The 20,820-nt window shown below is 36.0% G+C and overlaps 2 protein-coding genes across 3 annotated transcripts; both read right to left on the reverse strand.

The window, feature by feature from the left end:
• Window positions 1-5,712: 5,712 nt before the first annotated feature.
• LOC103471410 (thiosulfate sulfurtransferase/rhodanese-like domain-containing protein 1) lies at window positions 5,713-8,874 on the reverse strand. 2 transcript variants are annotated; one of them, XM_017306963.1, is made up of 4 exons: window positions 8,152-8,874; window positions 7,396-7,512; window positions 7,134-7,273; window positions 5,713-7,032 (listed from the first exon to the last, which is right to left on the reverse strand). In XM_017306963.1, the coding sequence occupies exons 1-4, from the start codon at window positions 8,162-8,164 to the stop codon at window positions 7,024-7,026; spliced, it is 279 nt and encodes a 92-aa protein (XP_017162452.1). In that variant the 5' UTR covers window positions 8,165-8,874; the 3' UTR covers window positions 5,713-7,023. The 2 variants fall into 2 exon arrangements, with proteins under 2 accessions (XP_017162452.1, XP_008418614.1); XM_008420392.2 differs by having other exon boundaries at window positions 7,111-7,273.
• A 119-nt stretch (window positions 8,875-8,993) lies between these two features.
• Window positions 8,994-20,127, reverse strand: top6bl (TOP6B like initiator of meiotic double strand breaks). Its single transcript, XM_008420390.2, has 14 exons — window positions 19,450-20,127; window positions 19,175-19,298; window positions 18,050-18,103; window positions 17,862-17,974; window positions 17,640-17,723; window positions 17,499-17,554; window positions 17,070-17,141; window positions 16,742-16,934; window positions 13,635-13,758; window positions 11,194-11,358; window positions 10,962-11,083; window positions 10,057-10,167; window positions 9,886-9,984; window positions 8,994-9,802 (listed from the first exon to the last, which is right to left on the reverse strand). The coding sequence occupies exons 1-14, from the start codon at window positions 19,468-19,470 to the stop codon at window positions 9,755-9,757; spliced, it is 1,386 nt and encodes a 461-aa protein (XP_008418612.2). The 5' UTR covers window positions 19,471-20,127; the 3' UTR covers window positions 8,994-9,754.
• Window positions 20,128-20,820: the final 693 nt, after the last annotated feature.

The following is a 20,820-nucleotide window of genomic DNA, read 5'->3' on the forward strand; positions in this document are numbered from 1 at the left end:
TGAAAAATATTAGTGAATAATGCCAAATACATTTACAAACTTAAAGTTGATCATTTAGAAGTAGAAAATCGGTAAAATTGTTTATGTTTGTATCTTTTTCGTTTTGTTGTTTTATTTTTACTTCCAGTGTTTTTCAAATGTACTTCTCAGAGCTCCTGCTCATCACTTGTTGTTGCAAAGAAGGTAAGTTGTATTTCCTTTTTTATTGGCTATTGATCACTTTATTGCTATCTTGTAATAAAATAAAGTATTCATAATAAATTTAAATTATAATAAAAACCTAAAATTTGATTCGAAAAATTATAGGCTGTTAAACTTAAGCAGGTATTCAAAGCTAAAACCTCCCGTTTTTAAACATCTTTTTTTTTTTCTTTCAAAATTTTACACCACAATACAGTCGTGCACAAAATCTCAACATGAAACCGAAACAATAAAAACATGGGATGAACTAGACAAGAAATTTATTTAGACGTCACTTAATCAGTTATCAGTTTTGGGCTGATCAGATTAAAATGTTTTGTCGTCACTACAGCTCATTATCTGCTTTGAGCCGCATCGCTCTTCATGTGTAGGTCTGAATATCTGGGGGGAATTATTAACATAAGGTTGAAGTATCCCTTCAGCTTTTATCTCTAATCAGCTGTCATAAATACAATCAGTAGGCTGATTAGATTCCACTGCAGAAAGAACTTGTAAAAATTATTATTTTTTGCGTGTTGAGTCAAGATGTTTTTCTTTATTGTCCTTTAAAATGACTGCATGTTGAAAGCTACAGAATACACTGCAACAAAATGAATTAACAACCCTAAAATGACCGGAAAAACCTTGATAGAACTGACTTGAAAAAAAGTGTTCTGTTTAACAAATAGTACAAAAATAAACCTATAAGCTGTTTAAGCTTTATTAGTTGACACTCCCTTTACATAGTTTTGTTATCCTTTGAAAGACGACGCTCTCATTTCCTAACACAAACAAGTTTCTTGGTTGAATAAAATTATTTCAAAGCTAAATCTGACAGCGGAGTGAATAATTTTAACCGGAAACTTACACACATTTTTCCCTCTGAAATGTTTGTGAAAACAATCCTCTGGATTCATGTAGATTTTAAGTACAGCTAAAAACTTATGGTACAATCTGTTCTTTTCATTACTGTCACTTTAATGAGTTTGTTTTTCTCGTCTTTCACCAAACAGTTCGGTTTTACTCTTGATTTTAATTGTTTCCTTCTGCAATGAGCTAAGCAAGTTATTTTTCTGCACCTATAGGTAGATAGAGCTTCTCTCACAGATAAACATGTGGCTTTTATGTGAATTTCTCTCCAATCAAGAGAATAAAGTTTTGTTTTTAATTATCTTCACAAGATGGACATAAACGTTGTGGACGCCCAAAACTATTTAAGCCATTTTTTCAGAGTTTTATTGGAAAACCAGCCTTTGTAGGAAAAGACCTCCAAAGCATCTTGGCTGTCAGTACATGTTTTTCCAGCAGAAGTTGTGTTTACCAGTCCCAGCTGCTGACTGGGAGAAACAGGGTGGATCCGGCACAGGAATGTTACTAGAGCTGCAATACATGTCATGCCACAGAGACAATAAACTCAAATTGGCCATTTAATTCAACTCAAGGCACAAAAACAAAAACAAAAAAACAACAAAAAAACCCCTCTGAGAGACAACATGTCTAAGCTCTTAGAGCAAAACCAATCAGGCAGAAAAACTGGCCTATACGGTTGTTACATTTAGTAATTCAGCTGAAAGAATATCCAAAGATCTTCTAAAACTTAGAAGGAAGTTCCAAAGTTTTGAAAACTTTGGTTGCACGAGTTCATCCACCACTGACGAAAGTCAAGGTGTTGACGAACAAACTTATCACTGAGGTAAATAATCTAGAAACGCAAAATGAAGGCTGTTGCGTCCCAAGCAGGACTCACATTAGCAGCAAATAGGTTTCACAGAAGCAGCTTCTATTAAAAATAGACATGCAAAGATATTGAGTTACTATCATCTTAGAAAAACAACCCTGCACTGGAACATTTTTAATTTTAAAGTGTCTAACTCTGATTTGCAAGAATAGTTATTCTCCATTATTTTTCTCAGCCAATCTCAACTGCAAATTATGTTGCCTTTATTTCACCTCAAAAGAAGAAGGATAGGGTCAGTAGTTTTATGACACAGTTGTAAATAAGACCTTGACCTTAATCTGACCTTTGTGGTTAAATAAAAAGTACAATAAAAACTTTAATAATGTTTTACTAGTACATTTTTAAAGGTTACACATATGCTTCCTTAGTAAAGGTGTGTAAAAAAGTCTAAACATAAATTATTCAAACTTTTTTGTTTTAGAAGACAGAAATTGTTTTCCTCTACTATTTTTGACTGATTAACATTTATTTCGATTACTGTAAATAAATAAATCAGCCTTCTAAAACTGAAACAGAAGTTAGCGAAGAGGATCAACACTGAGTCCTGAATTTATAAATCCTGACAAAGTGATAACCTGCTGGCTATTAAATCACAGGAGGGCTCCTATCTGCAGTGTGCTATCTGTACATAAATGGATCCAGATGAAAAGGCACCAACTGCTCATAGGCAACCAGCAGATGAAGACCATAGCTTGACCATAAAACTGCAGGTTCAGTCTTTTTCTATTAGTTTGACATGTTTTATCTCCAGGGTCAGATACAATAAAATTACTTTGGGGGTTATTGATTAAGCACCACACCTAAAAGCTTCTGCGACAGTACGCCTGTGATATTTGAACTTATTCAAGGTAAGTCAATGATGTAACATTAAGATGTCAGAGAAATGTGCAAACCTGTGTGAAAACATTTTTCTTCTATCTGATCTTTAAATGAGGAGGGTGGTAACAGCTACATAACATATTTACCAATCATGTGTTTGTTGCTTGGAAACACAAAACAGCCAACCACACTGCATCTATGGGACGAAGACAACTTGCTGAAGTTCAAACAGGGATAAGAATGGGGAAGAAAAGAGATTTAAGTGTCTTTAAACATGTTCTGGATCAGGGCTGCACAGTGGAGCAGTTGGTAGAGCTGTTGCCTTGCAGCAAGAAGGTTCTGGGTTTGATTCCTGGCCCCGGTCTTTCTGCATGGAGTTTGCATGTTCTCCCTGTGCATGCGTGGGTTTTCTCAGGGTACTCCGGTTTCCTCCCACAGTCCAAAAACATGACTGTCAGGTTAATTGGCCTCTCCAAATTGTCCCTAGGTGTGAGTGTGTGTGTGCATGGTTGTTTGTCCTGTGTGTCTCTGTGTTGCACTGCGACAGACTGGCGACCTGTCCAGGGTGACCCCGTCTCTCGCCCGGAACGTTAGCTAGAGATGGGCACCAGCAACCCTCCCAACCCCACTAAGGGACAAGAGTGTAAAGAAAACGAATCTAATAAATCTTTTGCAAGCAAATGTATGATATATTAGTCTATATAAACCCACATTTAAACAGGCTGTCTGCTTGCAGATGATGATTAGCATCTATTCTGTGCATCATCTACATGTCAAAGGATTGTGGTGTAGTCGGCTAAGTTTATCTTATCATAAAAAAGACTTAGTAAAAAACAATCTGATATTTTCAGTAGTTGCTAAAGTTTATGTTCTTCACTCTTGAAGATTTGCCTTAGTCAGCAGTTTTATGTGCAAAATTATGCAAGTATCTCAAGCAACTTTAATCAACTGGCTTTATGGGAGAGTAATTATATGAGTGCATATCAAAGTGTTACAAAACACAGGAAGAAAAAAAAAACCCACATTAATGAACAAAGGTGAAATAATATCTGTTGATATTATGTAACAATCAAATCTAAAATATGACATCTAACCTAAATCTCTGCTCTGGTGTCTGCTCATGCAATTTGAAATAATGTGACTTTTTACATGGAAGCTGAACAAAATACAGGTTTCGTTCTCAGGTTTTAGCACATTAAATGACACAAGCTTTTTTGTCCCATCAAAGTTACTTAATATGGGGTTTCAGGGCAGGTAAAGTTTTGTAACTTATCTGCAAGAAGATAAGATGTTATTAGGCTGAGTGAATCATGAAGTTATGTAAGAAAAAACAGCAATGATGAGTTGGCATTTGTGTAATTGTGTGCAAATCTAACATTACATTTTTAAAATAGTTTTCATGTAAAAGTGAGATTTGATCAGGGTTGAAGCTATAAACCGCTGGCTTCCTAAACAACGTCAAATACAAAAGATGCTGTAACCTGGTATTTACGGTTTTATTTACCTGATATTTTATGGTATGTATCATTCAAGTAGTTAACTCAGCAGATATTTTTAGATATAATTTATTTGAAAATAAAAATCAAATTGAATAATGTACAAAGCTTTATTTGAATGCACTTTTAACACATTTAAAGCATATTAAGCACAAATTATGCAATAGTTGCCAAAATAAAATGATTTTGACTGAAGAAATTTGAATTTTGCTAAATATTTTGAGCCAACAAATATGAACGCAACCAATTTCCAATCGCATTTATTACGTCAACCCTCCTGATTGAACATATATGAGGAATGGCTCTGTAGTTATTTGACAGAAGTGGCTGTTAACCTTTGAACAGAATAACTGAACCAGCTCTATTTCCTTTGCTTTAATTGCTTTAACCTTATTGATATGATTATCTATATAACCTGGAAAGGTTAGGAATGCTAATGTTACAATTTTCATAAACTATTAGACTTTATATTAATTCTTTCAATATTGTAGTTCGTAAATTTTACTTCATCCCCTTCTCAGATATGATTACAAATGATGTAATATTTTGAGTCTATAATAAAGACAGTTAGCAAGCTTTGTGATTTCTGTAGAACTATTTGATCCCAATTTTTAAAAAAATTCTGATTCATAATTTAACAAAGAGCAGAGCTAAATAATAAAAAAACCCTCAACCAGTATCATGTCCCATTTGTGACTAAATCTCCTCTCCACCTATCAAGCATCGCTTTATGACCACTGGTATGTGTAGTAAACCTGATGACATTGTCATCAAGGAACCTCTTAATAAGTGGAATAAGAGGCAGCAAATTAACATTCTGACTTGAAAGTTGACTTGAAACAACTATTAAAATGTTTCTGATCTGCAGTGATAGCAGTGACTACCCCCCAAAAAATGTTTTTTTTAGTCACTCTAGATCAGAAGAAGATATTGCTGACGCTGTTAGAAATGTGAATTTGTTTGGGCTGCCATTCAGGATGCCTACAGTCCAATTTGCTGCTGAAAGCCCCAACAATGGTGACACGAGGGTCAAGCCGAGCTAATTGTAAGTGTGGGCCTCTAAATACTAAAAGGCCACATAAAAAGAGGACAGCTGTGTGCTTAAATATTATTTTATAAGTCAAATCAAATCAATTTTATTTGTTTAATGCCAAACCACATCAATGGAAAAATATGTTTTTCCATTGATGTAAAACATCAATGTATGTTTTACATCCATTGATGTCATGCCAGGCTGTCTTGTCATGCCAGGCTGTCAAAGCCTGGCATGAAAAGAGAATTTTTTTTAAGAAAAAATTCTTATTCTTAAAAATAAGAATTTTAAGTACTTATTGAATTGTTCTGTGTTTCAACTACATTTTTATATTTCTTGATATACTTTCTTATTCTTATTCAATAATTTTACTTGCCTTCGAGAGTTGATATTTTTTTACATTTCGTTGGGCTTTCTTCATTCACAGTGAAAATAAAATTAATTCTGAATGCAGAGAAAGCTAAAATATTTGAAAAGTTTGTCAATAAATATTGTGGAGATCCAGTTACACATCGAAATGTGCACAAAGTTGCCTTGTGGCAATTCCAGTGAGATCTGAAGTCTCTTGTGCGTTCATACCGTTACATAACAACCACCCCCTCCTGCTCTGCTCCCTGCTCCACTCATCTCGCCCGCCTCGTCTCCCCTTTGATCACGCCTGGCTGGTTCGCCTTGTGATCTGCTCTCTTCTTCTACATTATCATGATTGCATCCTTGTGCCTTGGTAATGACATGTGGATCAATCGCCAAGGCTGTCAAAGCCTGGCATGACAAGAGGAGCGCTGTGACAGAGCAGGACCCCGCTCGAGTTTTACATGTGACTAAATCAATGATTTTCTATCAATTTAACAAAGGTCATTTCCTTATTCTTCATAATATATTATATTCTCCACACACCTCAGCTCTAAGACATGTGTTTATGGGAAACCTGCAGTCCTGTCATCCATGTGAATGTTGCTTATTCTATCACAAACCATAAATACTACAGGAAAGTTTTGGAGAAAACTTGTTTGAATCTAATTTATGCCTCAATGGCAGCAAAAAGACCATTTAGTCTTCATGTTCTATCAGTGTATGTTACTGGTTTTGGCACAAATTATTATTCCTTTGAAAGAAATGTATTTTAGCTTCTTGGTAAACTTTCCAGATCGCCCATTTGGTTTTTTGACACGACAACATGCTCATGTGCCCAACTTTGGGAACCAGGGCTAAAAAATGATCATCACTGATTCATTACATTAATATCTTGTTTATCTGCTGCCGTTGCTAGCAAGCAGCTCTTGACATAGTTTCCTCCTGGACTTTAAACTGTATGAAATGATAAAACTTTTTAAATGCTTGATGTTTCCTTATGAATAAAGTGTTGTTAATGACAACACTATCAACAAATTAGAAATTGTTTAGAAAGAATTACTGCAGTGGAGTCATCTGTTTTTGCCCGTTAGTGAACTGGATGAGGTAAATATGTTGCACTTGTCAAAGCTGTTTGTCTTTTCATATCTTATGAAATTTTGGATCTGAGATGTCCATAAAAACACAGAAACACTTTTAAGAACAAAAATATTATTTTATTTGCAAGTTACTTATTCACACATATAACATTCAGAGACGTGTTCTATAAGAACCAACATGATCAATTTCTAGAAGGTTTTTACAGCTTATAGAATTGTATAAATATAGTGTGCAGTGTGAGGCTCTTCTCCAACGTGAATCTTTATCACTCCCTCTGAGACCAGTCCAGGTAAGAGCCGGTGTAATTACGTGCTCTGAAAGTAAGAAGAGAAACATTGATGGTAAGAGGAGACGTCTCCAGTAACGACTCGGGGAACTTTAATATAACGTACGTCACATATCCGAGTTCTCTGACTTTGCTGATGGCCTCTTCTGACCGCTTCCCTGACCGGCAGTAAAACACCAGCTCAGGCGCATCGAGTGCAGGTTTGGGAATCCGGTATGTGGCCTGGAAATCCTCTGGGCTCATTTTGAAAGCAGTTTCGACGGTGCCAACTGATCAAAACAGAGGAGAAAGACACAACAGCAGTTCACTCACACAGGCCTGAGGCACTAGAAAAACCATCTAGTGAAAAAGATGCAGATATTTAGTAAAATTATAATAAACAAGCTCTTACGGGCAATGTGAGTGGACCTGGGGATGCATCCTCTGTTCACCTCGTCTGTCTCACGGACATCAATCAGAATCAGATCTTTGCTTTTGGCCAGGAGAGCCTTCAGTTCCTCGTATGTGACTAGGAAAAAAGAAAAGACGTTTTTTTAAGAAACACCCAGAGAAATCTGCGTGAATCTATTTTTTAGGTTCTATAATTGTACTTAATTATTAGGTAGTGTTTGCAAATATTCTGAGCTCAGATTTGCTCCAACTGGAGACAAATATTAAGAACTTTGGCAAAGATAATAAAAACCTGGAAATCCATGGTTCTAAAAAAATCCCGGAACATAAACTCCACGTATGATTTTTTTCTCTCTAAATTGTTAATTACAAAACGTGCATATAACAAAATGCAAAAAGCACAGGTGAGCAGATATGTTACAGTTTGTGCAAAGCTCTGACTAGAAGATAAATAATGTTTTAAAAGTAACTGTGAAGCTGTCAGCTTCACCCTATCTACTCTGCTGCGTCACAGGGTCATACGCATAGATTTAGTCATAAACCATTATCTACACATTTATCTGTCTTTGTGTAACATTTGACATATTAACATTGCAAGTCATGAAACTGTACTAAACTAAAACAAAAATATAATTGATTTTGCATTCTAATTAATTTGTAAAAAAATATTAAAAATATTTTAAATGAATGCTGTAGGATGTCCCAGTTTAATTTTTAAAAAGAGATAATTACTGTACCATCAGAGGAAAACACTCACCTGGGTTTGTCATGTTGGTTTGTGTGAGTGAAGCTTTAGAGATGAATCAGGAATCTCTGCTTAATTCTCCTCTTCCACATCGCCGCTTTTATGCAGCTCGGTGGCAAATAATTGGCTCAGGTTTGCTCAGTCTGACCTGGAAGACTCAGGTAATGAGCCAATAGTTATGTAAGAGAATCACTGTTGAGGAGGTGTTTCAATTACAACACGGGCTCTAAATCATTAGGTCCTCTATCAACGGTCAAAACAAATGAATAATCTATTAAAAGATTACGTTCAACATCTAACTTTTTAGATATTGGCAGAGAATATTCAATGAAAGAAAATCAAGCATGAAAAAAACTGACATGATAATTCATTGCAAATGTTTTCACATTTAGACTCTTTTAAGACAATTTGTTTGTTCAATAATCAATAAGGAAAAACTAAATCACAGTGAGGGCAGCCCTGTCTGGATCCTGATGTTCTCAGTGTCACGGGGTGTGGTTGGGAGTGGTGAGAATGAACGCAGGGACTCAGGTTATGGTGAAGATGATGATGTTTAATGATGAAGAAAACAGTCCAACACAGGCGGCACGGCAGAGAGTTAGCACACAGCTAATACCGGTAGCAACTGACAAAGACTGAAACAAGCAACCTCAGGACTACACAGTTCTACTGAGGAAACTAACTAACTAACTAACTGACTGACTGACTGACTGACTGACTGACTGACTGACTGACTGACTGTAGACGAATGATGAGGATCTGATAAAAAAAACACAGACAACAGGTGAGACTAAATACACATGGGGTAATCAAGGGAACRAGACACACCTGGGAGACAATCAACGGGGAAGACGCAGAGACAGGACTCACAGGGAACAGGATCACAGAAAAACTCAAAAATAAACACACAGAAACACGGATCATGACACTCAGGTTCTCATTATTTCATCAATGGATTTAAATCCCTACTTCCTTCAATTTGTGACAAAGTTTTCTATGTTGTTGTTCCATTAAAAAATCACACACTTCAAAAATGTAAAAGTAAAGTCAACAAAACAGACTTAAGGTTTTTTTTTTAATGGGTTTGTATTTTTAAATTAGTCCTTAATATATATGGGTTAGTTTAAGTTTCTGTAATGTTGTGAAATATTATAAAATATCATTGTCTCCAAAAAAAAAAAAAAAAACAACACAACAAAAAAAACAAACAAACAAACAAAAAAAAACTGGAACAACAGACATATTAAGATCAGTCCCATCATGGATACTTTCTCTGCTGAATTACTTTCAGGTCAGCAGTTTATGCTGATATTTTTTTCTACTTTATTTCAACCTAAAATAAACTCAACTGCTGACAATGTTTTGCATACATTTATTAAAGCAACCACCATCATAGAAAAGTCAAAGCCAATCTTTATTGCGATTAATTAGATCTCTATCCTAAATTTCAATCTATTGTAAAGCAGTAAAAAAAAGTCACATTCACATATACTGTAGTGTAAATTATATATTTCCGATAGAGTACTAGAAACACTAAATATTCGCAGTACAAACATGTCCCTTTAACCAAAAAAAACAATTTAATTCCTGGCCAGAATTAAAAAAAAAAAAACTGTCAGATTTCAGCTCTGACGACCTCGTTACTCGCAGCTTGACCTTCGACCTGTTGGAATAATATTGTGACGCTAAATGAAGCCAAAAGCAGATTTAAACCCGATTGTGGAAGAAATCAAACGACGCTCTGACCTGAGCAGAATAGCACCCGACTTTAGGGAGCCGTTTCCATGACGATACCCTCCACAGGGACTCTCTGAGGGAGGCTGATAACTCATGAGTGTCACGAACCTGACAAACACATAGATATATGCGTTTTATTTTAAAATAATGTCATGTGTTAAAGTAAGAAAATGAAAGCACCTTCATGTGTTTCAAGCAGGCATTTCTGAAGTCCATGTTGCTGCTGCTGCTCACTATGCTGATGGTGGAGCTGACGATCACCTCAGCAGCTGACTGCAGCTTCTCTCGTTTCTTACAACACAAACACACATATTTATTTTATATGATTTGTGACTATTTTGATTTTTTTTTAATAGAAAACACAAAAATACAAGTTACATTTTGTCACGTTAAAAGCAAAAACTTCAACGTACTTTATTGGGCTTTTAAGTGACTAACCAAGACAAAGCAGTAGAACATTTTTGAAAAGTAAAAGATGATTAAACTAAAACTAAAAGGTTTTTAGTCTACATGCAACACACAGAGCCCATAACATCCACAGTGAAAGAAGATGGTGGCTGCATCATGCTGTGGGGATATTTTTCTTTCAAACTCAGAGTTGATAGGAAGACAGATATAAGGGTAAATTTAAGGCAATTCTGGAAAATAAAACTGTTAGAGATTAAAAAAAAAAGTGGAGCAGAGGTTTCCCTTAATAAAGACCTTAAACATAGCACAACTTGAAGATTGAAACCCAGAGACGTGCTGCCTCTTAAAGTTGAAAAAGCAAGAAAATTCAGTCTCTAGAGATGCAAAGCAGCTAGAGACAAACCCCAGAAGCTTTGCATCTGGACCTTTGACAAAAGATAGTTCTGTATGCCACACTGCTTTATTTGACTTTTATTTGCAAATAAATAAATGCAAACTATGCATATTTTACCTTCCATGTCCCATTTATGGACTATTTTGTGGTAATCTGTGACATAAAATACACTGAAGCTTATGGGGTTGATACCAGAAAAGACTTAGTCAAATTATTGTCCCCCTGTAAGCACAATGGTCTTACATAAAGTTGTGAAATTAATGCAGAAAAATGTCTTTCTTGCCTTTTTTCTTTCTTTTAAAGCCTTCATTGTGTTGAAAAGTTCAGCCTGCAGAGCTGATGTGACGGCCTGCCTGTTGTTGCTCAGAATGTCCTCTAGATGGAGCTCTAACAACAACTCACAATCTATAGGAAGAAAAAAATGGTGAATGTTTTCAGCTCAGAGTTTCATGTTCACATCTGCTGCGATGATGATAATGATGATGATGATGATGATGATGGTAATAAATCTTCACCCATTTTATCTGTGAGCTGAGAGGTGAAGGGGTCACTATGCTGTAAGAAGAGCAGGACTAGGAGACTCTGCTGAACTGGGAGGTGACTGGGTTCCCGCTCTGGATCGTCCCAGTTTTCCTGCTCCACAGTGAACACAACACTGTGCACAGGATCATCAGGGGACGCTGGAACATTTAAAACACAATATAGAAATTTATATTTACAAAAAATAACTAATAGTACTGTTCTGGTTCTACGGCCTCAGTAGAACCTCAGTTTATAGAGCGAAGAGTTGCATCTTTTGGTTCTACATCATTTAGAAAAAAAAAAGATCAAAAATATGCACTTAGGAATAATCAGCTTATTTTTGTCGTGAAGAGAGAATAATTCACTAGTTAACTGCACAATAAAAACTTTGGAAATGAGTTAGTTACATGTGAGCCTGCTTTGCTGATGGAGACAGATCTGTCACAATGGAGTCGATTATCGGCCCGTCTTGGTAAACAAGCTGCAGTTTGAGACTGATAGGAAATGACAACCAGCGAAACAGCGACAACCTCACAAACCTCATTTTAATGATGTACAGATATATGCTGTTGTGTAATTTCTAAATCCCCCGCTGTGTATATTGACGTTATTAAAATGGCCTTTTCTGCTCGAAGGAAAATATGTCTGAACTTAGTGAAAATACACAGTAATGTTTGCTAAAATGTACTTGCAGACACTGAGTTTATTTACACCTGTTCATTTGTGTTATTTTACTTCACTGATCTGAAAAATACTCGGTTGATGCCACTGCATAAGTAGTGCAGCGGCGCCATCAAGTGGTCTCATTAAGACAAAACAGCAAGATGAACCAGATTTTAAAAACTCTAAAATGGATTCAGCAAATATAACTTCACTCTTTCTCCACATTCAGACCCTGGTGTTCAAATGAAATAATGTACCTTCATGTAAATCAAAAATTTTAGACGTGCAGGAGGAATCTGAGAGATTCAGCCAGTCATGAAAAATGTTTTGTGTGGCGGCTCTTTAAGCAGCAACTTCAGCCACAATCCATCTCTGAAACTCCCACAAACTCTAGAATGCACTTTGTCTTAGTTGTGGCTGCATTTTTTTCCTAATACATCTTGTCTTTTCACTTAATTTGCTAGGAACGCGTTTGTGTGGGCAGTCAATCTCTAGTTTTTTTTTTTAAGCTACAAAAGGTAATTAGAAATAACCTTCTTTGGTTTACCCTCCTTATGAAGGAGTATGTTCCTAAAAGTCTAGACAGCAGTCTTCCTCATTCGTTTCTGCTGAATTCTGGGTTTTCATCACCTGAATGTCATTATCATAAAAAATAAAGATAGAAAATATGCTACTGAGTCTGTAAATCTACATGATTTTTCTTTTTTGAATCAAATTACTGAATAAAATTACATTTCAATGAAATGTAATGTCATTGAAATGTAATCTATGGCAAAGGAGGAATGAGAGAATTTGCCAAAAATAAAACATATTGGCAAAATAAAGCAAAACAATGTGGCCTGGTGTATACATCAACGGTTTTTCCTACAGTCGATGCTGACTGCAGGAAAATCCCACAGAAATCCACTGTTGCTTATTAGATAATTATGAACATTTCCTCTGAAACGTGTCCAATTTTTTGATCCCAAATTAGATATGTGACCATAAGAACGAGAGGTTTGCACCTCAAAATGAATGAGCCAGATGGCTGATGACTTGAATGAGTCATAGTTTCCTCAATTACTGTTTTATATGACTATATATTTTAGTACCGGATGCAGCATATGAAACCAACACAGGGATGATGGTGGCTGTGCCTTATAAAGCTTTCAACATTTTTTATTGAGTCACGTTAAACTGAACGAATGACTCCCAAACTCTGTAAACATGGCTAAACATCAGCAACCTGGTATTTTTATTGTGATGTTGAAGTTGCACTAAAATAGTTTAGGGAAATTAATCCCAGCTTCTCACTGCAGTTTTAACGAGACTACAAGAACATTATCACAGTTATAAAGATGTTTGCACACCTTTCCACTCCAAAAAACAACATTTAATGACAATAAACGGCATTTACATTTATCTAAGAGTATTTCCCACACTTCAAGTCTGTGGAGTAGATTTGAAAACATCGTTTATTCTCTGTTGCTGCTTTCAACGTTTGTTTTCTCTCATTTGATTTCAATTATCTGCTTCTGGGATCAATTAGTTTTTTCTTATTCTCTCACAGCTAAACATGTGTTTTTTTATGTGCAATTCCCTGAAGTCAAGAGAAAAACAAATCTGTGCTTTAATTGTTATTGAAAGTCTTTACTAGATGGGATTGAACGTTCAACATTCCAAACCTCAATTTCCAGATTTTTTATTGTAAAACTATCCCTTCCAGGTAAAGACCCACAATGCATCTGGGCAGTGAGAACATGCTGTTCTCCCAGCAGTGGTGGTTGTTTACCTTTGGAGGAGCAGCAGTGTATTCTGTCCAGTCCCAGATGCTGGTAGTCCAAATCAACAGGGAGGGTTTGGAAGAAACCAGACGGAGCTGAAACAGGGACGTTACTGGGGCTGAAAACCAGAACCTGAAAACACGGCGAGTCAAGGATGATTCATTCAAATCAGACATCTAAATCTCCCTTCGGAAAAAAAGAAAAACACCCAGTCTACCACACAACATACCGCTGCATGTCTAAACTTAGGCCTGCACAATGAAGCACAGACTGATAGTTACAATATCGCTGCAGGCAGAATGAATATCAAAGAACCGAAAGGGTTGCAAGAAACGTTAGATAATTATTTAAGTATGAAATGAAAATATGAAATGCCTGTCATATTTTTGCTGATGACATGCGTGTTTACCGTTTTAAGCTTTTTACAGGGTAAGCAGACAGTAAGGTGAAGACTTTCAGATGCAACCAATTAGTAGTTTCAATACCAAAACAGCAAAAAACTATGACCTGAGGCAACTTTTTAATAAAACCTTGTTCAGATGAAATAATACACTTTATAATTATCACAAGTTATATTGTTATTGCAATAATCCTAAATATAATTGCATATCCATGGTTTCCTGAAGCAGATGTTGCTCTTCTCATGGTCGCTTTAACTCTGATGACATTTAAGACATTGAAAGCAAACTGAGAGGTAGGTTGGCTGCGTCTACAAGAAAAGAGACATTTGAGGGGTTAAGAGGTATCAACACACGTTCTCACAGATTTAAAACCCGATCGCTTCGTCTTTTGCTATCTCATTTGAAAGTGAATATAGCAGATGTGCAGGCGAAGCAAAACCACAAACCCGCCTAAAGTAGAAGATCTTGGCTTTATTATTTCATTTACTATCCAGCTTCAGTTTTATATGCACTTCATTTAATTTACAAAAAGAAAGAAAGTCGCATTAAATTCTAGGGTTTCACAAAATAGGACAGAATAAATACGATCTGGTCAAAAACAGGTTCTGAAATGTACACATTTCAGATTACGACACTTTTATTGTTAAGTATTAAACAAAAAAGAAACCCAAAAGGCTGTGTGTGAAAAAACTAAGTATTCCCTTTCCACATCTACAAATGCTGAATTTGTAGCCAGATCTTTTCACACAATGTCAAGGTGAAAATATATTAGCAATTACTTTATAAAGGCAATTACTGTTGCCCATCAATTTGGAACATACAGTCAATTCCAAAAATGTCTTAAATAGATCATTTAACTCTTCAGGCCTCAGCTGACTTTAAAAGTTGTTGGAATCTTTATAGTTAACAAAATAATGAAAATCTACAACAGAACAACTGGTGAAAGAATCAAGTCCAGGCCTGCTGATGAAAATCCTGCTGTGGCGGCAAACCTTAAGGGAACTGAGGAAACACTGAACAAATAAGGCCTTGGATTAGTTTTGGTTTACTAAATAATGAATGTGTGGAATCTGTTGTCTGGAGTTGTGAAGTTAGAGTCTGGTAAAGACCACAATTCTGTTTTTTTAAAAATGTATTTTGTGGCTCTACTGGCCTTTATTCACTGGTAGCTGATAGGAAGGAGGGCAGGGAGAGAAGAGGCGGACATGCAGTAAATGGGTTTTGACCAAGAATCGAATCGGGAACGACTGCTCTTCCACTGAACCATGTGGCACCGCAGACCATTTTTAATCGAGACCTGACCTACAAAGCCCTCAAATTAAAAGGTAAATATGATTTTTTACAATAACTGTATTTTAGAAAGAAGGATAAATTACCACCTGCTGCCACACAGTTCAGAAAGCTTCAATTTAGAATGTCCTTAAGTTAATTTATAGAGCAGGAAATAAAGCATCTTATTGTCTATCACAAATCAAGCCCCTAAATATTGAATAAAAACTCAGGGAAAAGGTCACAACTCATAACTAAATCTACAGTTTACAATGTGATTTTCTACAAACCTCCAGCTGGTTATTACGTTATTTTGGCTCCTATCAGCTGTGTGTTATTTTTGCTCATTTCCTGCCACTAAAGGGGGATCTGCACCGAGTGACTGTGGCGAAGCTGCAGATGAAGAAGACTTAAGTAGTTGTGAATAAATCTGCGAGTCAAGTGATTTTGGCACAAGTTTTATCTCTAAGGTGAGATGCAATTCATTCTCTCATACTTCAGTGAGGCACTTCAGGGGTTATTGACATTAACTTTGCTCTGAGGTTCACAGCTGTTGCTCTGAAGCCAGATGTATTTTTGTTGCTATTTAAAGTCAACCAGTTTTAGCCTTTATTAAAAGTGTAGCCAATGCATTTAGTCAAATTTCTTTGAGTCGCTGTCATGTTTCAGGATCCAGACAATTTGTCACAGTATTCAACATAATATTGGTGATTATAGATTACATAAAATAATTTAAAAAAAAGAACAACCCTGAGCATCATTTTGATGAGACTGTCATAGAAAAACCTACTGTATTTAGTCAGATGCGTCAACAAATTTGCTGTAATACAGACAGCTACAGGAGCCCACCGCCACCAGCAACAACTCTCTGAAATAAGGCAAATTCCCTGAAGGGATCGCCAGAGAGACACAACAGTTCCCATTACTGGTTGCCATTAAATAGACTAAATTCCCATTAAGTAGTATCTGTGCTATACATCATTAGGACATTCAAAAGTGGTGACAAATGCACATCTAATTTAAGATGCTTGTTGTTTTGTGTATGCCATGTGGAAAAAAGTAGAGCTACAGATGTGACTACTTCCTGTCCAACTGACTTTATGACACTGAAAACCCATTAAAGCTGTGACTGAACAGCTTTAGCACACAGGGACAAGCAGAGGTCTAACACAATCTCGTGATCCATTGTGTCCATATTTGGTAGAACACGTCTAAAATAACTCTTTATGTTTCACTGTCATATTTGGATAAGATGATGTAACTATAAGCACAGCTGATTAATAGGGAAGCTGGATGGACTTCCCTGACTCTTGATCTTGCAGCAGAACTTGAAGCCCTTGTCACGTGACTGAATACAAAGCGAATTTTTCTTCATGCACCGGTTCAGATACTCATCTTTACAAAGAAATCAGAACAGAATGTGATTAAATCAGACAAAAGGATATTTGCATGCGAGATAGCTCCGTAGGCAAATGGGGGTACTGCAGCACACAGGGGCTCAGCAGTGTAACAATCTGGACACTGAGCTCTCCGAACAGGCCCTGGTCCATGGCTTTGGGTGGGATGCTGAGAGGAAACCGTTCTCTGACGACAGGATGTCCTTTCTGACACCACGATCCTCTCTGATCGCACCATGGTCTGAAAAGGAGAGAAAATCCCTGTTTGTACGCAGCTGTGACCTCACTGTGCCTGCATGAGCAGCAGGACTTTCAAACATTTTAACAGAAATACAAAAAAAGTATCATAAAACAGCAATAAATCAGTATTACTGACTGTGCAGAACAAGTGACGTCCAAGATCAGAGGGGGTCGGACTGAAAGAGCAACTTTACTAATGAGGAAAGCTCTGTTGGGATACAGCAAAAACAGGAGTTAAACTTTATATATTTTAATGGCTTTATGATCATACAATATAAATGAATGAAAAAAGCTAAATCAAAAATGGATTTTTTTTTGTGCTTTTTATTATAATTGTGATACACGTGGAGCGCAATTGCATTTTGTTTCACAATATGGATCGATTTAATTACTTTAATTTGTGTTTCTGAATATTACTTGGATTTGTTCATCTTGTGCCTTGTATTTGTTGTAACTTGCTGCAGAATAAATAAAACTATCTGAACTGAGCTGAATATGTAATTTCATTGAGACTCACAGGCTCTGAATCAGAGAACTACTACAGTCTGTGATGTTGATGTCTTACCTAAAGTCATGTTGTGATTTCTGTCCATGGATTTTAAATTTTAGTTGGATTCTTATCTGGATAAATATATATAAAAAAATCTATTTATATATATTTTCCTTTCCCTTGATATAATTTAAAAGAGAGGGAGGAGTTTCATACCCCAGCATTGGTCAAACCGAACATCTGAAGAAACGCTTTAACATGAACCTGCCATTTGGACGAGTAATGTCCTGGATTTTTCATCTGGAAGAACGACATCACATCTTTAACGCATTAAATAAGCAAGAAAAATAAATACATGTCCAGATGACAACAAACTGACTCCAGAAGTTAATATTTTTAAGTAAATTAGTACCTACCACATTTAATAAATTGAATTACCTGAAAATTCAGCAGGAACTTCAGTGATCCGTACAGATCTGTGAAGGCAGTCAGCTCCTCGGGATCAGGCTCAGGACAAGGCCACACACCGGGAAGCAGGACCTTTTTCAGGTCTGTTCACATCAATGCAGAACATGTGAAGTAAATATAATCTGTGACTCAGTGTGTTTGTTGTTGCGTTTACATACCAGCTTGAAGGGTTTGCATTTCAATTCCAAAACACCAGGAACCAGCAGCTGCAACTAGAGAATAAAATGACAATTAGAATGAGTTTTTGTCTGACGAGTGAAGGAGCATGTGCAGCACAGTTAATGTTGAAAATAGAGGAAATGTTTAGATATAAATTAAAAAAAAGACCAAACAAGTTTCTCCACATTGTTTGTTATTTAAAATATCCAAACTGTTCCAGACTACAATCTAAAATATTTTCTGGATTTTTGAGTAAATTTGATTAATTAATGTGATTAAGCGATCCTCGTTATGCTTTATTGGATTATTACAGAAACAGCATGATGAGGTGGGCTTTCAGCCATGACATAAAGACAATTTTATTTAGAAACTTTAATCAGCTTTACTTTAAAATGAACACTTAAATTAGTGTGTATTAATTCATTTGTACCTTGTTGATACATTTATTTTAAGAAATATGGGGTACCTAGAACATATATAGGTTTAAAGATGACACACAGTCCAAAACACTTTCAGACTGTTTTTCTAATCACTTTTTTCCATGTGTGTATAAACTAAAGTATACAGTTAAAGGAAAAAGTATTAAGGGGGAAATTTATATTGAAAATGTAAATAAATAAAAGTATTTCATAGAATGCAGTCAGAACAACAGTTTTGTCAATTCGTTTGACAGAAATTAAATTTCAAAAGTGGGAATTTATGAATAATGAGTCTAAATATGAGATAGATCACTGCAAAAAGTCCTTCTCTCTTTAATAATTAAGGTTTTTTTTATTTATTTATTCATTTTTATCAATTTGACTAAAAACGATGGATTAAAGTCTGGAAACCCTAACCTCCCTATTTAGATAACTAATCCAAAGTAGCAAAGTGCTAAAAACAAATTTATAAAATAATTCAATATTCAGACCATTTTTACCACATACTTTATATAATCAATTATAAAATGCCAGGATTATACCCTTACTGTTCTTAACTTAGAGAAACTTAAAGTAATAGTCGCAATAGTTAAAATCACTTTGTTTATACAAATTAGTCTAAAGTTTTGATGGATATTTAAACCAGACGAATTAGCACGATATTATCAAAATTCAGCAAATTATCAGAAAATTCAGCCATCTTACCAGTGCAGTTTAACCTCTGATGGGACGAGCCCTTTTCGGTCCATAAAAGCACTAAAATTGCTCCAGTATTCTTTAAACTAGATCGTTTCCTTTGTTTTCCCATCAGCTGGATTAGCCTCAGCACCTGAACAGATTGACAAGCTAACGTCATGCTAACATTAACATTAGCGTCGATAATAAACCATTTATACGTGTTAAAAAAAAACTTTTAGAGAAAAAAAATCCAATTAGCGCATACTCAGTTTAAGTTATAATCAACTTATTCAAGTAATTACCTGCCGTATTTCTCTTAACATTCTTAATTCAGAAGTTGACTTTTAAACAATCAGCTCAGCTCTCAAGAACTGCGCAGTCGTGTAGGACCACGTGTCTTCAATGATCAGAAATCAAGGAAAGCGAAGTATTCATCGCGATTGGTCTGCAGTTGAGGGCGGAGGATGGAAGAGAAGACAGAGGGAGAAGCTTATGTCTATTGGACATTTTTCTTATTTTAATAAAGAATACTGAGGACAGGGGGCCCAATTAAGATTATCCTATCCCGGTACCAGGCAAAGCAGTCAACCAGCCTGGCTGTGGAGGTAATTCAGCCTTTGTTAAAGCAAAAACTAGTCAAACATGTATAAAACTGGTTCAGTAGAGTTGTCCAATATTGACGTAGATCAAAGCATATTAATGCTTCCAGATGTACATATAAATGCACATCTGAATCGTGCAGTCAAACCCCAGGTCCAATTCCAGCTGAGAATTTCTGGAAAGATTTTGGTTGCCACATACCTTCCTTTATGCTTCATAATTATATGAAGCTTGTGTTGATCTATCACATAAAACCTCAAGAAAATACATCAAAGTTTGTGGTTGTAACATGACAAAATATGAAGCTGCTCTAATTCCTCAAAGTCAGTGTTTATGACTAATGTGACTTTCTTTGCCCACTACAAATAATAATAATAATAATAATAATAATAATAATAATAATAATAATAATAATAATAATAATAATAATAATAATAACTTTTCAAAGTACTCAGACACTGTACAGTAATTAAGATTAAAAACATCAAGAACAGCAACAACAGGCAATCAGAGAAATATTAAAATACATTTCATAAAGGTGGGACTTGAGAAGGGATTTAAAAGTAAGTAGGTCAGAACAGTCATGGGTCGGTTGTGGGGGTGAGATCCAGAGGATGAGGTGGCGATGGAAAATGTTCTGTCACCCCCAGGTTTGGTGCTTGGTCCTGGGTGCAGAGGAGGGACAGGAGTTTGAGTTAAAGAAGACGAAATGAGATGTAAAAAAGCGATGGATGGATGGAGTCTTGCTATGTTTTTTAGTGGAAAAATGAAGTCCTAGTTATTTAGTTGATATGGTTGTCAAAGGAGAGGGTGGAGTCAAAATAAACGTCAAGATTGTGGTGATGTAGAGAAGGTGATAGTGTCCGAACAAAGATAATGATGACGTGACATTTGCCATAGTTTATAGTCATAGTCATAGCATGGCTTAAGAAAGTTTTGCTCCACCCAGGTTTTTATTTTAGTGAGACAGAGGGTGAGGGTGGAGCGCCTTCTGACACATTTGGAAATGTCAGCATAGCAGTGGTAATTAAGGCCATGATGGCAGATGATGTTACCAAGAGGGAAAAGGTGTA

Source organism: Poecilia reticulata, linkage group LG10, assembly GCF_000633615.1.
Source record: "Poecilia reticulata strain Guanapo linkage group LG10, Guppy_female_1.0+MT, whole genome shotgun sequence".
NCBI lineage: Eukaryota > Metazoa > Chordata > Actinopteri > Cyprinodontiformes > Poeciliidae > Poecilia > Poecilia reticulata.

What these genes read in the sequence shown, in the direction of transcription:
- top6bl (XM_008420390.2), bottom strand. Translation starts at nt 19,470, where the DNA reads ATGTTAAGAGAAATACGGCAG. An exon ending in TCAGAGGTTAAACTGCACTG is followed by an intron (nt 18,104 to 19,174) that starts GTAAGATGGCTG and finishes TTTATTCTCTAG; the next exon opens with TTGCAGCTGCTGGTTCCTGG. An exon ending in CTTTAAAAGAAAGAAAAAAG is followed by an intron (nt 10,168 to 10,961) that starts GCAAGAAAGACA and finishes TTGTGTTGTAAG; the next exon opens with AAACGAGAGAAGCTGCAGTC.
- LOC103471410 (XM_008420392.2), bottom strand. An exon ending in CAGGTCCACTCACATTGCCC is followed by an intron (nt 7,274 to 7,395) that starts GTAAGAGCTTGT and finishes TGTTTTGATCAG; the next exon opens with TTGGCACCGTCGAAACTGCT. An exon ending in AGAGAACTCGGATATGTGAC is followed by an intron (nt 7,033 to 7,110) that starts GTACGTTATATT and finishes TCTTACTTTCAG; the next exon opens with AGCACGTAATTACACCGGCT.